The 16,100-nt window shown below is 46.1% G+C and overlaps 1 protein-coding gene across 3 annotated transcripts in view; it reads right to left on the bottom strand.

Moving 5' to 3' along the window:
- SPTBN2 (spectrin beta, non-erythrocytic 2) overlaps positions 1 to 16,100 on the bottom strand; it is a 1,293,574-nt gene that overhangs the window by 117,994 nt on the left and 1,159,480 nt on the right. For all 3 annotated transcript variants that reach the window (XM_069644771.1, XM_069644772.1, XM_069644773.1), the window contains one exon: positions 12,231 to 12,306. In XM_069644771.1, coding sequence (XP_069500872.1) covers positions 12,231 to 12,306 — 76 coding nt within the window. The remainder of the gene's footprint in view (positions 1 to 12,230; positions 12,307 to 16,100) is intronic.

The following is a 16,100-nucleotide window of genomic DNA, read 5'->3' as shown; positions in this document are numbered from 1 at the left end:
CTCCCCCTGTCCTGAGACAACATGTTGTATGGGCAGGGCAGTTTGACTGGTGGGGAGAGGGACATTTCCATCCGGTGAGCGAACCAGGGTTGGCGGGCCCACATGGGGGACCACCAGTATCATGGTAACTGGTTCCTGGTGCATCTTGTGCACTATCTTGTTGAGAAGGGGAGTCAGGGAGAGGGGGGAAAGCGTAGACAAATTTCCCCAAAGTTATCCAGAGACCGTTCCCCTTGGATTGGTTCTGGGGGTACCTGGAGGCGTAATCTTGGCATTGGGCGTTCTCCTGAGTAGCGAACTGGTCGATCTCTGGGAAACCCCATTCTGCGAAGACGTTGGACACAATGTCTTCGTGCAGTCGCCATTCGTAGTCTTCTGGCAGAGGAAAATCTCTGCTGAGTACGTCTGCCAGAAGATGGAGTTCCCCTGGAACATGTTGGGACAACAAAAGCATCTTGTGTTTGGGAGCCCATATCCAAATGAATTGGGACAGCTTGGATAGCCCTGGAGAGTGAGTGTCCCCCTGTTTGTTCAGGTAATACATTACTGTAGTGCTGTCGGTTAGGATCAGCACTGTCTTCCCTTGCAGCTGCATCTGAAAGGCTTTCAATGCTTTGAACACCGCTAATAGTTCCAGTAAGTTTATATGATTGGATGCTACTTGAGGGGACATGATATGATATATTTTATTTGTATCGCGCTCGCACACAAGTGTTTCAGACCACATTCCGTGAGAGATGCGTCTGTCGCGAGTGGCTTCCACTGCAGGGGTGGTGAAGGTTTTCCCCTACAAGAGGTTTTCTCTCGACTACCACTGCAGATTGAGAACAAGTGCTGGTGAGACAACTACCAGATCTTCTCATTGGCCTGGCACCAGTGGCTGTGGAGCCACTCTTGCATGGGACGCATGCGCAGGCGCGCGTGGGGAACCAAGTATATACATGACGCCATCATCTCTAGCAAACGCATGGCCTTGTGTAGCGTCACCTGTCGACTGTCTACATATTGAGGAATCAGAGAGCATGTTCTGAACCCTCTCGCTGGAGGTGAAGACAAGACAGTCTTCCGTCCGAATTAGCGCTCCCAGAAATGGTTTTACTTGGCTGGGGACTAAGCTGGATTTCTTTTCGTTGATTGAAAAACCCAGGCTGAAGAGGAGATCTACTGTTTTTTGTGTGAGTCCACCGTAATGAGCCAGTCGTCGAGGACTGATAGTCTGCGCAGGTGTGCTGCTGCCACTGCCAGGACTTTGGTAAACACCCTTGGCGCCGAGGCGATGCTGAAGGGGAGTACCTTGAATTGGTAGTGTTTGTCCTGGATCATGAAACTTCGGTATTTTCTGTGCGTTGGCAACATTGAAATATGAAAGTATGCATCTTTCATATCCAATGTTGCCATGAAGTCCCCCCTGTTTCAGTAAAGGGATCACCTCGTGCAGTGTTAACATACAAAACTTCTGGGGTTTTATAAACTTGTTCGCTGGGTGCAGATCTAGAACAGGACGCATGGTGAGATCCTTTTTGGGTACAAGGAAGTACCCTGAATAAATACCCTCGTTTACCTGAAGAATAAGGACGGCTTCTATGGCGTCCTTTCCCAGCAGTTCTTCCACCTCTTGGATCAGGATCTCCAGATGGTCCGGTGAAAGGCACCGTGAGCGCGGCTGTCTGGCGGTCGGGCGAATTCCACGCAATAACCGTGGGTGACCGTCTTTAAGACCAACTGGTCCGAAGTTATCCCCTCCCATGCCTTAAGGAAAGATGTTAATCGCCCCCCGACTGGGGAGACATGGGAGGGGACCTGGACTTGGTGGTCATTTCTGGCGAGAGGCTGTGGCTCCTCTGGGATTGGGGCCTCTGCCTCTGCCGCGTTTCTGACCCCTTGAGGGGTAGTAAGTGGGGCTTCCAGATGTTTGATTTGTGTTGAAGTTACCTGTGCCGTAGTTGTTTTGACCAGCACGGACTTGTCCTCGAAAGGACCGCCGAGAATTATTACCCCTCTGGGAGGAGGGTTTCTGTGTAATTTGGTGCAAGGACCTTATAGTCTCATGCTCCTCCTCGGCTGTCTCCAACGCTTCATCCACTGCTTTCCCGAAGAGGTTAGTCTCCTCAATGGGTTTATTAATGAGGGAGGCCTGAGTCTCAGGTCTAAATCATGATGTACGCAGCCATGCGTGTCTTTTCAGAAGAGTCCTTTGTGCAAGAGACCTGCCTGCTGTTTCTGCAGTGTCTATGGTGTTCTTCACCACATTCTGGTTAACCAGTCTTCCCTCCGAAACAATGGCGCGAAGTTTTGTCCTGGTGGGTTCAGGAACCTCCTGGAGGCCTTCCTGCAGCAAGTTCCAATGGGCATCAGCATAGCTTGCTAATAGCGTAGTATTATTTTCAACCCGAATGGTGTATGCAGTTGCTGATGTGATACGTATGCCCAGGGCATACAACCTTTTAAACTCCTTGTCCGGTGGTGATGCTCCCGTGGCAAGGGGTACCCCTGCCCTCTTTCGAGTGGTGGTCACTACCAGTGAGTCTGAGATGGCGTGCCCTTTGATATAAAGAGGGTCGGAAGGAGAACGTCGAAATAGTTTTTCGACTCTCAGGTTCACTGCCCGTGTCTGAGCAGGTGAGACCAATGAGGGAGCTACCCGTCTCTTAACAGAGTTAAGGAGGGGGATGGATTGACTCGCCGGAGGTTTTTCCTTAATGATATCCTCCACGAAATCCTGCTCAGGTACCACCTCTTGAGTGGCAATTTTAAAGTATTCCCGCTGCTTTCTTCAACATGGAGTTGAAAGCCATCTGGTCATCCACAGGGGAGGCCTGGCGAGCTGGGATGGACAGAGGAGAGTCTAGGCACAAAATATCAGAGTCCTGATCTTGCTGTGTCCAAGGGTCTTGACCTTCCAGCTGGGTTTCCTCCCAGTTCTCGGTTGTATCCCATTGATCTTCCTCAGTGAAAATAAGCTGCTGCTTCTTCATTATAGATGTCTCTATACGTGTCCATATAGACCACGTCTTCTTGTTGGAAAACCTGAGACTGAACTTCTTGAATTTGGAGGTTAGGGTCTACCAGAGCCCTTTTCGGGGGAGGATGATCAGAAGAACTGATAATCAGCTCCAACCGATCCATACAACCCTCAAATTTGTCTGTAGTCTATTTAGAGGACCCAAACAGGCCTACGAGAGGAGAAACAACGTTCTCCGCACTGTGGCGTCGAAAGCAACCTCTCAGGGTGTCGGAGAGGTTCTTGACTATCTACGTAAGTCTCATCGGAATCTGGAACCAAATCCGCGGAAATCTTTTCCGCAGCCTGGCCCATAACCTTAAGCGGAACCAGAGTAAGGCCCACCGCTGCTGCAATTCTTCCGATGCTACTGTGGATAGTCGCCGAATCGTCGTGAGACAACAGCCCTGGTGATTTGTCGGCAGTAGAAATACCGTCCACGGCACTAGAAGGCCTAGAGGTCGGTTTTCCGGGTAGAGGCCTAGCTGTAGTTTTCGGGCCTAACGAGGCCTTGGAAATCGCCGAAGCGTCGGGCTCCCGAGCTTTGACGCGTGTAGGTTTTGGAGTAGCACCCTTGGTCTGTTTCAACTGCCCAGTCGCAATGCACTGCTGCGGATGCGGGGAAGGCTTTGGATCTGAACGATCCGAGAGAACCAGCGAAGTTTTCGGCAGCCCTGTTCACGCTTTCGCCTTTTTCGACGAAGACGTCGAAATTGGCATAGGGGTTGTGTGCTTAGTGCGATGCGCTTGTATGCCCCTGTCGCCAGGTGTAGTCCCTGTAGCAAGACCAGAGTCGAGCCTGGAAGAGTCGGGGACAGGCGTGGCGGACCAAGAAGTGTCCGCCTCAAGGTCTATAACATCTGCATTGGACGTTTAGTCAACCGAAGTACCCCCGTCACTTTCAGCTGGCGTGGCGGTGGGGGAAGGGGGCATCATGCGCGACATACCGTACGTGACCCACCCCTTTACACGGCGCTCCTTAAGGGTCTTGGGCCGAAGGAGTTTGCACGCTGCACACTGCTTCTCGTCGTGCTCTAGGGGGAGACGGGCGTTACACGTCCTGTGTTCGTCCTTCCAAGGATATCTGACCCTACACTTAGGGCAGAATCTAAAAGGAGTCCTTTCCATAGCAAAAGGGAAGGATGACCAGACCGACAAGGACAAGAGGGGAAAGGAGGAAAGACATACTAAACAATATGGCCACCCCGACCCCACTCTCCCTACTGTATAGGTCGGCCAGAGGGCCCTACCACGTGGAAAATCCAGCCGCCGGATATTAGGCGCCGAAATCCACAGCCGTAGATGATTCCCCCTTAGTCTTTGTCGAAGATGTTCTTATTGCGCGAAGTGACTTAACGGGGAATAAAGCGTCAATTTGGTAAAGATAAACAATGTCTCTAGTAAGATAGGGATAGTGTTAGACACGCCTATGCCGATGTCCCCTTTCGGTTCCCTAAAGACAAGATGCAATGCTCTGCGGTTACCACTGGATGTCGGACCATATGCACAGCATGTGATTCTAAGCAGATTAACAAGCATCAGAAATAAAGGATTTATTTAAATACAGGTAGGCCCAGATAAATCTAGGGGTAAATAAGTACTATCACACATTATATGTAATCACAATGATCAAAACACAACACTATGCTTGAAGGTGCACACACCAACGAATATAACCTTATTTGCAACACCCAACAGTAATTCTAGGGAAGTCAAACCTTTTTATACACATTCAGTCTAAGTCGCACCTATTCTCGGGGCGTAAAAACCAATGGTTACTTTCACAATTAGATTCAGTAATGCCAGGGCATTAGACCGTACCAGTTGTACAATGACTCATTAACAAATCACGTAATCAGTCAACTGGACAGTATACGTTTTGTGAATAGTGGAACACTTATTCCAGGTACTTTTGTGATAACATATCATACAGTTATACTAGGTGAGTAAAACCTAAGGATTTAATATTCAATTAAAGGTGCTTTTGAGCTCCGTGAAACACAGATTGAGATAAGGCAAGTAAAACCCATATACTTTTTTTTAAACATCACAATGAAGTCCAGGTTAGATCTTTCCCAGGTATGCAAGTACTGTATGTATGACTTCTGAGGGACAGTTCAAACTGAAGACTCTTTTTGTGTCTTTCTACAACAGCTCAGGGAAGCAAAAACCCAATGTTACACTTTACTGAATGACTATATGTTATTCTAGGTAAGCAACAACCCAGGACAGACTTACTATGGACAGGCTAACAGCAAGTCAGGGGAAGCAAGACCCAATTGGGGGACACTCGTAATTATCCTAACAGGAATAATCTGGTAAGAGGAACATTACTTTTGGGAAGAGGCACGACCTAATCACAGGTGTTCAATATTCCTTCACATCTACTTTCTATTAGAATGGCAAAAGGGTTTCTAAGGAAAGAAAGATGTTAACCATACTTTTAAGAATAGTGCATCACACATCCAAGGTAAATGAGAACTTTTGTAACTGTTCACTCAGAGTCACAGTTACCAAACGACTCTTTTACAAGCAAGTAACTTTTAAAAATGTATTTCCCTTTCTAGGTAAAAGGGCAAATCCCTTAAAAGTCTTTCCCTTATTCTTGCAGCATGAGTGTTCTCAGTGGCAGAAGTGGGGGGGGGGGGGGGGTCACTAGGATCTAGTGACCAACAGACAGTGTCAGAATAGGTTCTTAAGTAGCAAAAGTCCTTAGGAAGGCTGGGCAAACAGGTACTTCTAGAGTTAGAAGAAGGTCCAGGGGCTTCATAGAAGACACCCTAGCAGGATTCTAGCAGTGGGACTGGGTGCACTGGACGAGATGCCTCCCAATAACATTGAAAAGCCCACAGCTACGCAGAAATCCTAACAGGCTTAAGGTAAGTGCAAACCCAAGACAACACAGTACCTCAGCATTGAAGATTTTGCAGCAGGAGGACTTCAGGATCTGCAGCCAACTACCCGGTCAGTGGATTCCTTGTTGTGGTGACTGAAAACAAGACCTCAGAAGGAACTTTGCAGCAGGGATCAATGGAGAAGGCGCTAGGCAAGGTTTTCCTCGCAGCTGAATGCAGTTCCGTGGATTTGGTGCCTTTTCAAGGAGCACAGAAGACAGAAAATCGCGGTTGAATTCTCATCGTTACAAAGTTCCAGCACTCTGGTGAGGGGACCTTTCAGACTCGGATAGTGTCTCAGGAGATCCACCAGGATGCCCACGAAGTTTCAGCGAGATTCGGAATTTGGAAGACCATGCATGGCACAATGGCTCTAGTACCCAGGGTATTGGGGTATTGCAGCCCTGCAAGGTCGCAGGAACGTGTGGGAGGGCTCAAAATGCAGAGTCTAATGGGTCTCACCAGGCTCTGGGTCAGGGTCGTCATTTTCGGTGTCGCCAGGCCGATTGGAAGGAAGGGCTAGAGCAGGCTTTCTGGTCGCTGGAACTCGTTTCTGCCGTTTTTCCTTAATCATCCTCTTGGGTTTCGGTTCCAGTGGTCAACTTGTCCTCAGCTTCCAGGTTTGCAGTATTTAACAAGAACTAAAGCACAATCTCTACATTTTCTCAATGCATTTTACAACAAGGGGCGGTCTGGTTATTATATGAAATATTTTATTTGTATTGCGCTCGTACACAAGTGTTTTAGAGAGAGACAAGGCAAGGGAGGGGAAATGGGGGAGAAACAAAACAACAATCTTTCTAGGCCCAGTGACATTGAGAACGGGCAAGTGCATGGGAAATCAGGACAGCCAGCCCCCTACTGGGATTTGTCCCACACCATTCTGCTGTGTGAGTGACAGCTAGGCTGCAAATGAATGGGAGAAACCTGCATAAAAGGCAAGGTCTTTTGCAAGAAAGGTAGAATGTTAGGGAGAATTCTCATAAATGTGCCAATTCCCTTCTACCTTGGAGACCCCCAGCACTTTTGCTGGACTTTAGGACTTTAATTTCTAACCTAGAGAGCAACCTTTTTCCCCACTCTGTTTGACAAACTCCATAGGCATATTTTTACGTTGTGATACACAGTACCTTAAGTGCAGTGGCACAGGGAAGTCGCTTAGATTTCCCAAAGGTTTAAATACCTTCTCTTGATGAAATTATTGTTTCCAAGAGCAGTGCAGTGAAATTGACTTTACTTTTTTGTAACTTTCTAGACCCAGCACACACTATCTTACCATAGCGTGCTGGAGGGGTTACTTGGTATCCCCTTTGTCTAGTTTCTCATGTAACAATTTTATGTTACCCTTTCTACAATTAATGGCTGGTGGCAGTGCTTTACATTTTCCTTCCATTGTGCGTTTCTACCGCGGGCTGCAATTTCAGCTGCAGTAAAGCACCCATGGGTGCCCATTTTGTCAAAATGGCCTTGTCTTCTTTTTACGCCATTTCTTGTTGGAAAGGTCCTTCTTGAGATTTACTCAGCACACCAAACCAGGTTTGGTCCCTTTGTTCCTTTGGCAGGATTCACCAGTTAAACCCGCCTCTGGCTCGAGCGTGTCTGGCAGGGCAGGAAGTGAGGGAGGTGCCCAACCCTTCCTGTGCTTACTCTCCGTTGTTACAGGAATGAACCCAACAGCGATTGGCTGGAGGGCTGTCCTTGGATGTCAGCCACCCTGCTGTGTGATTGACTGATAGGCTGCAAATTAATAGGAGAAACCTGCATAAGAGGCAAGGCTTTTTGCTTGGAAGGCAGAGTCTACCACTGGACGAAGGAATCCAAAGAAAAACTTGGAAAAGACGCCTGCTGTAACTCCTGGACGGTTGGTTTGCCCGGTGAAGCCCTGCTGCTGTGTTGAAGCTCCAAATTCGCCTTGACTAGAGAAGACCTGCAAAGGATGACTTGTTCCCTTGGTTTAGTGGTACCAACCGACCCCAAGACAAGCTCATCTAGAAATCCTCTCGGAGCTGGCTGAACTTCCTTTACTGCTGCAGGAACTGAGCTCCAGGGAGATCATCTGGACTCCCAGGAAGCAGGACTGACCAAGCCTGAGCCACCTCAACGGAGTGCTGGACCCCAGATGCGAGGAATGTCCATAGTGGTATCTGAGAATTGCGGTGGTGCTATTTGCAAGAGAAACGAGGAGCTGAAACCGCAAAGTGCAGCTGATCTGAAGTTTTCCCATTGCTGCCGCCGACCTTCAATTCGTAGTGCAGGAGTCCCCAGACATCCTCCCTCTTGTCCCCATGACTCAGGCCCAGGAACAACAGGATTTGCAGACCTACACAGGAACACAAGCCAGTTGGAACCAATTTCTTCTAACCAAAGGTACAGTAAAACTAAGAGGACTTGTTGTCTCGCCTTGATAGTTCTCAGTTAAGACTGGTCTTGGTTGTTTTGCAGAGTTGCTTGTAGCTTTGCCCCTCACAAGCCTACCAGTGTGTGGCACTACAGTGATACTATTTTTTCTACACAGACTTCTAAAACATTGTGCAAGACTTTTACTTACCTGCAAGAAGTGCTTCAGTTCACCTAGACTTTTGTTCAATTAGCATTGGCTGGCCTGGCTCCCTGAAAGACTATTCTTACCTCTAACATTGTGCTTTACCTTACCTCCAGGAAAGGGTTAAATTACTTTCCTTTAGGGGGTTCAAAAGTACATAACTGCTTCAGAATATTTGTTAACCTTCGTTTTATTCCCAAAACCTTTTCTTTGACAACAAACTCAGGATTGCTCTAAATGTACCAGTGATATTTTATTGTCCACTGTACTTAAGTCACCTCAGGGTGTAGGAAGAATCTGTGTGCCCTCCAAAATGGGTACTTGCTGATTTAGAGAAACTAAGAATGTGTATTTTGAAGTGTATTTTTGTGTTACATATATATTGCTCCCTTCTAAAGAAGGCTTATTTAAATGACTTAAATTAATAATTGTTTAATCAAGAAACCTTGAGTGTAAGAGTTTATTTGAATACTTGTCACTGAATCTCAGTGTAAAAACCCTACTGCTCACATTGACCCCTCTTGAGATCAGCCTGGCTGCTCAGCCACACTACCAACCTTTGTAGTACATACTTATACCAAAGGTTGGGATAACTATTGGCAGGAAGACTAGGTTGGTGTAGTCTCCCAAAGGGTACGGCATACAATTTTTGCCTAACACAGAGTCGACCACTGGACGGAGAAACGAAAGAAGAAACTGGAAGAGAAGCTTGGTGCACCCTCCTAGACCTTTGGTTTGCCCGGTGGAGCCCTGCTGCAGTGCTGAAGCTCCAATTTTCCAATCGACAAGAGAAGCCCGCAAAGGACAACTTCTTCTCTTGGGGTTTGCGCCCCTCAACGTTTTTTCCGTTGAAGAGAGAGATTAACTCTCCAACGCACATGTGCTGCAGTGGTGATACGACCACTCTGTCTTTCGAAGACAGCTCCATACGCCAAGGTGAGCCCTTCTACTCAATAATGGTAACTTTATCCATCTAGACCTTTTAGACACGGTGCACACGCTTGGTACAGCCCACCTGTCTACAATATAGTGACACATGTATTTTTATTGCTAAGCGTTGTTCGGAGCCTAGCGTCGCCGCGTGCATAACATAGTCCATCCATTTTGGGCATTTGAGACTGGTTTTCAGAACAATCACGCAGTTCTTTCTAATCTTGTAACAACATGCTGCTAATTCAGCGCTTTGCTTAAATCCACCGATTGATGCAGTTATTTTTGCGCAACTTTGCAATTTCCAGCAATATGTTGCCCAATCAGCGTAGTTATATGCCTTTCTTCACTTTAAATTATTAGGACCCAATAACACACATCCTTTGCGAGTAAACAGGGGACCACAGTCTCCACTTCAGCCAGACCCTTTGGCCCATCGATGCAGTTTTTTCCGGTATTCCATCGTGGATCTGAAATTCTACAAACAGTTCTGTGTGTTTTTTTCAAAACAACCTTGCCAGGTAACTAAGCTCTGCTTTATCTGTATAATTAATTATCAATAAAGTCCCCTTGGCACTATGACTAATAGCCTGTCTCTACCACTATAGGTAGCCAATGTGCACCAGAGATTGAAATTACCCGAACACACGACAGTTCCTGTCTATACCCGTCTCCCTAGAGATCACTATTTAAAGGTGGGGTTTAGACCTATTCTTGTCCGAATTCAATCAAAAAGAATGACCATAATCACACTCTTAATTCAATCCTTTTCATTATTTTTAGATTAACATTCGCATTCCTAGTCATACCTTTTTGTTGTCCTGAAGAAAGCTTGAAGCCTTCGAAAATCACGTTCTGAGCAAGATGACATTAGTGTCTACACTAAACGCATTTGACTGACAAACGCCACAATCGGTCCTTCAAGCCAGAAACATCAATTCTGTGTCGACAGTGAAAATGTGTTGCATATTGAATACTGCACATAAATGAATTCTTTTTATGTAAAAATCTTTCTGCCAATGTTAAGACTCATGTCCATTTGGGTAACAATTGCACGGCCCTTTTTTTTTTTAATTAATGTTTTTAACATGTTCCTTCTATTAAATTTTGCTTTAGATGTTTAATCTTGAGTGCGATTCTGTATAACTAGTTAAAAAAAAGGTACTTGAGGTTTTTTTTAATAGGTCCTCCCGCCTTCTCCATGCCCAAGGGAGGGGTAGCCTGGTTTTTCCCTTTTCTCTTGCTTCTCAGGGGACGCCAAGACGAACATGACTGGAACCCCATTCCCTGCTGGCTGTACTTCTTCGCTGCTGTTGGAAATGAGTGCCAGGGGACAGGAACACCAGGAACCCCAGGAACGAGTGCATCTTCTTTAAGCCGGACCCGAGCTCCAGGAAGATCCCGAGGACCCTCCCGAAGCAGGCTGACCCAAGCCTGAGCCACCTCAACAGAGTGCTGGACCCCAGAAGCAAGGGGAGACCACAGGGTGTCCAAAATCTGCGATGGTGCCATTTGCCGGTAGCTGAAGCCGCGAAGTGCCACTGATCTGGAGTAAGTCCATTGCTGCCGCCAACCTTCAAACCTCAGTGCAGGAGTTCCCAGTCGTCCTCCCTCTTGACCCAATGACTAAGGCCCATGAACAAAGGATCTGAAGGACTGCAACAGGAACAGAAGCCAGCTGGACTCCTTTTCTTCAGAACTAAGGTACTGTATAACTAGGGGTACTTATCTTGTGTTGTGTGTAGCTTGCTTGTTCTCACTGGAGACTTGCATTTGCTACCCTTTGCAGAGTTGCTTGCACCTTTGCTTTTCACAAGCCTCCCAGCTTGTGGCCCAACAGTGATTCTTTTGTACAAACTTCTATATAACATTGTGCAAGTATTTTGTGCTATCTTCAAAAAGTGCCTCAGCTCCCCTAGACTTTGTTCAATCGACATTGGCTGTCCTGGCTCCATGCAGACCCTTATGACCCTTTGACTATGTGTTTGTCTGTCCCTCAAAAAGTCACAGATAAGTTACTTGTATAGCTGGGAAAGGGTTGACCTATATTTCATTGGAGGAGTGTAATGGTACTTGCCTGTTCAGAGAACTTGCTAACCGTTGTTTCCTTCCCGAACCTTTTCCTTTTGCTACAATCTCAGTATTGCACTCAAGTGTTACAGTGATAGATTAATGTCCAGTGTCCTAGCAATTGAAGTTACCTTAGGGTGTAGGAAGTGTGTCTGTGACATCCCAAAAGGGTATCTACTTACTTAATTGAAACTGAAGGAGTATATTTTAAGTGCATTGTATTATTGTATATTGCCCTTTCTAAAGAAGGCCCATTTTTAAACTGACGGTTAAATACATTATTTTAATAGGAAACCTTGAGTATAAGTGTTATTTGAATACCACTGAATCTCCATGTTGCACCTCTACAGCTAAGATTGACCCATCTTAAGATAGGTCTGGCTGCTCAGTCACTCTACCAACTTGTGTAGTACAGGCCTATACCAAAGGTTGGGTTCCCTATTGCCAAGAGGACATGGCTGGTTTATAAATCAAAAAACTATAGATTAAGAAAGGATTTAAGACAAGAAACACAGAAAAGGGACACATGAAGGTAGGAGGGAAATAAAAAAACCTACAGTAAATCTAAACAAAGAATCAGAAAATATATAATATATTAAGAAACGTACAAGCTTGAAAAGAGAAAACAAAAAAACTGCCAATAACAAATGAGAAATATTGAATAAAATACAGAGACACACAAAGGAAGGGAAATCAAGCAAATGAAGAAATGAAAAGGCAAAACAAAAGTGAATACAAGACAAAAACATACATTGGAGGAATAAGCAGAACTAAGATGACAGAAAAACATTACCTGTGGCGATTCTGAATCGGTCCATAACCCGTTGACTATGAGTGGTTCCTGAGAGAGGTTTTGGGGCCCATGGAACCTAAAAAAGAGAAATAAGAAAATAACTAGGTTTGTGGTGATTCTGGCATGTTTACCCGTCAGTTAGAATGATTTTCTCTGAACCCTGTGTTCAGAGTGTTAGCGGGACCTGCCTACAACTGAGTGTTAGGCAAGATTTGGTGCAGTACCCTTTGGGAGCACTACAACAACCGTGACCACCTCGCAATAGGAACCCAACCTTTGGTATAAGTCTGTACTACCAGGTCGGTAGTGTGGCTGAGCAGCCAGGCTCATCTCAAGAGGGGTCAATGTGAGCAGTAGGGTGGTTTCACAGAGATTCACAGAGACAAGTATCCAAATAAACTCTTACAAACAAGGTTTCTTGATTAAACAATTATTAATTTATTTAACAGCAAGTTTGAATAAACCTTCTTCCGAAGGGCTAATATAATAGCAACACACAAATACACACTCTTAGTTTCTCTAAATCAGCAAGTACCCATTGGGATGGCACACAGACGCTTCCTACACCCTCAGATGACAAATAGCTAGGACACTGTGGACATTAATACATCACTAGTACATTTAGAGTAGTACTGAAATGAGGGTCAAAGTAAATAAGTTTTAGAATAAGACAAGAGATCACAGATATTCTTAAGCATGTAAGTACTTTTGAACCCCCCAATGCAAAGTAAGTTAACCATATCAGAGGAGAGAAGAGTCATTCAGGGAGCCAGGACAGCCAATGTCAATTGGGCAAAAGTCTAGGTGACTCCTGCAACACAGCGGGTCGGTCGGCGACAGCAACGGGCAAACTTCAATTCAGTGGCACTTTGGTGTTTCAGCTCCTCGCGTCTGACAGCAAATAGCAGCACTGCGGTTCTCGGATACCACTTCAGACTTTCCTTGCTTCTGGGGTCCAGCACTCTGTTGAGGTGGCTCAGGCTTGGTCAGTCCTGCATCAGGGAAGTCCGGAGGATCTTCCTAGCGCTCGGGTCTGACTTAAAAGCGATCCACTCGATTTGGTGTTCCTCTCCCTGGCACTCCAGTTCCAGCAGCAGTGTAAGTACAGCCAGCTTCGAGAGGATGGCCAAACGAGTTCACTTTGGAGTCGATTGGTCCCACCAACTCAAGGGGAGAAGTCCTTGGAAGGCTTCTCTAGTCCAGGCGAATTCGAAGCTTCAGCAAAGCAGCAGGGTTTCACCAGGCAAACCAACGGTCCAGGAGTTGCAGCAGACGTGTCTCTTCCAAATTCTTCTTCGGATTGCTTCTACCAGTGGTCGACTCTGCTTTCCAAGCCAAAAAGCCTTGCCTTTTATGCAGGTTTCTCCCATTCATTCCCGCCTAGCTGTCAGTCACCCAGCAGGGTGGCTGTTCTTGCCGTACAGTCAGCCGGCCAATCACTACAGAGTGCATTTGGGTCTCCTAGGAGACTAAGTACAGGGAGTTTCGGGCACCGCCCTCACTTCCTGCCCCCACCAGACACCCTGGAGTCAGAGGCGGGATTCACTCGTGAATCACGCCAAAGGCAAAGCGAACAAAGAGACCAAACCTGGTAAATCTCAAGTAGGACCTTTCCACAAAGAAATGGCAAAAAAAGAAGACTGGGGCCATTTTGTCAAAAATGGCACCCTTGGGTGCTTTACTGCAGCTGCGAACGCAGCCCGCAGTAAATGCACAGCACAGTAGTTAAAAGTAAACCACTGCCACCAGCCATTCATCGAGGAAAGGGTAACATAAAAATGTTACATGAGAAGCTAGACAAAGGAGATACTAAGTAACCCTGCCAGCATACTATTGTAAGATAGGATCTGCTGGTCTAGAAAGTTACAAATATAAGTAAAGTCAATTTCACTTTACTGCTCTGGGAAACAGTACTTTATCCCAGAGAAGGTATTTAAACCTTGGGGAAATCTGAAAGACTTCCCTGTGCCACCACACTGAAGGTACTGTGTGACACAATGTAAAAGATGATGCCTATGGAGTCAGACTCCATAACCAAAAGAGAAACAGAGTTCAAAAATCACATTAAAATACATGAGAGAGTGGGAAAAAGGGTCTCACTCTCTCCAAGTAAAAAAATAAAATAAAGTCCTCAAAATCCAGCAAAGTTGCTGGGGGTCTCTAAGGTAGAGGGAATTAACACATTTCTGAGAAATCTCCCTAACCCTCGTCCCCCCCCCCCCACACTAAGGGACAGGATTTAATCCACCCCTGGATGAATCTCCATTCTCCAGTCGGTCAAACTTTCTGGAGAGACCATCAGCATTTTGGCGATTACACCCCGACCTGTGTTCCATGGTAAAATCAAACCCCTGTAGGCTGATTGACCATCATAACATTTTAGGATCCCCCCCTTCATCTGCATTAACCATCTCAAGGGTTGGTGGTCTGTTTGAATCTCAAAAGTACATCCATACAAGTATGGTCTAAACCTTTTCAAAGACCACACAATAGCAAAACATTCACTTTCTTTGGTTTCCCACCTTGTTTCAGGTTCCTTCAGTTTTCTACTGATGAAGCAGATTGAGTGTTCCCTGCCTTACTCATCCAGCTGACTCAGAACTGCACCTATACCTGTATTGGGAAGCATCAGTCTGTATAATAAAGGATTGGTTGTAGTCAGGAGCTCTGAAGACTGGAGCTTGACAAAGGGCTTTCTTAAGTCCTTCAAATGCCTTTGTGGACTACTCATTCCTCTTGACCTTCTTGGGGAATTTGGGTGAGGAGATAACACTCAATGGAGAAACGATGGTCCCATAGTTCTCAATGAAGTTCCTATAGTAACCTAATAGACCTAGAAAGGCTCTCACTTGGGCTGGAGTAGTAGTGGTGGTACAGTCGTGTACAGCTTGTACTTTGCTAGGCAATGGCCTTATTTCACCTCTTCCTACCTCATGTCCAAGGTAGGCCACTTTACTCTGACCAATTTGACATTTGCTTGCCTTTATGGTCCAATCGTCAAGAGCCTGCAATACCTATCCTAAGTGGTCAATATGTTCCTTCCCAGTAGAGCTGACCACTCCAATGTCATCCATGTATGCCATGCAGAAGTCCTCCATCCCATTCAGAACATGATTCATCATCCTTTGGAATGTAGAAGGTGCATTCTTTAGTCCAAAAGGCATAACCTTAAAGTGATAGAGGCCTCCTGGGGTTGAAAATGCAGTTGCTTCCTTGGCATGGTCTGTCAGAGCTATTTGCCAATAGCCTGAGGGTGGGTCAAATGTTCTGAGGTAATTGGCTGAACCAGGTTTATCCACCAGCTCATCTGTCCTAGGTAAAGGATGGGCATCAGTCGTGGTGACTGCATTAAGAGCTCTATGGTCCACACAGAATCTCAACTCCTTGGATCCTGCCTTTGGCACTAGTACAACTGGACTAGACCAGGGACTTGTAGAGGGCTCTATTACCCCGAGATCAAGCATCTTGCTGACCTCTTCCTTTATGGGGTTTCTTATATAGACTGACATTCTGTATCCTCTGCTTTTAACAGGTAAACAGTCACCAGTGAGAATCTCATGCTGGCCCCAAAGGGTCAAGCCTGGTGATAGTGAAAACAGAGGGGCAAACTGATTTAACCGAATTTTGTACTCCTCCTGTTGTTCCAGTGTCAGATCAGAAGAGAGATTAACTCCCATCTTCCCATCTAAAGGTTGTCTTCTGAGGAGGTCTGGTAGAGGTTCACTCACCTCCTCCACCTGAGCAGATGCTAAGAGCAAAGCTCCCAGTTCTGGTCTAGAGACATACGCCTTTAGGCAGTTGGAGTCAAAGACCCTGGGGGCCTCCTTAGGATTGCCTAAGTCCACCAAATAATTGACCTCACCAGGTTTT

This window comes from Ambystoma mexicanum, chromosome 2p (assembly GCF_040938575.1).
Source record: "Ambystoma mexicanum isolate Mex_15411 chromosome 2p, UKY_AmexF1_1, whole genome shotgun sequence".
Classification (NCBI taxonomy): domain Eukaryota; kingdom Metazoa; phylum Chordata; class Amphibia; order Caudata; family Ambystomatidae; genus Ambystoma; species Ambystoma mexicanum.
Note: the sequence above shows the minus strand (reverse complement) of the source record. Positions and strands in the feature narration are given on the sequence as shown.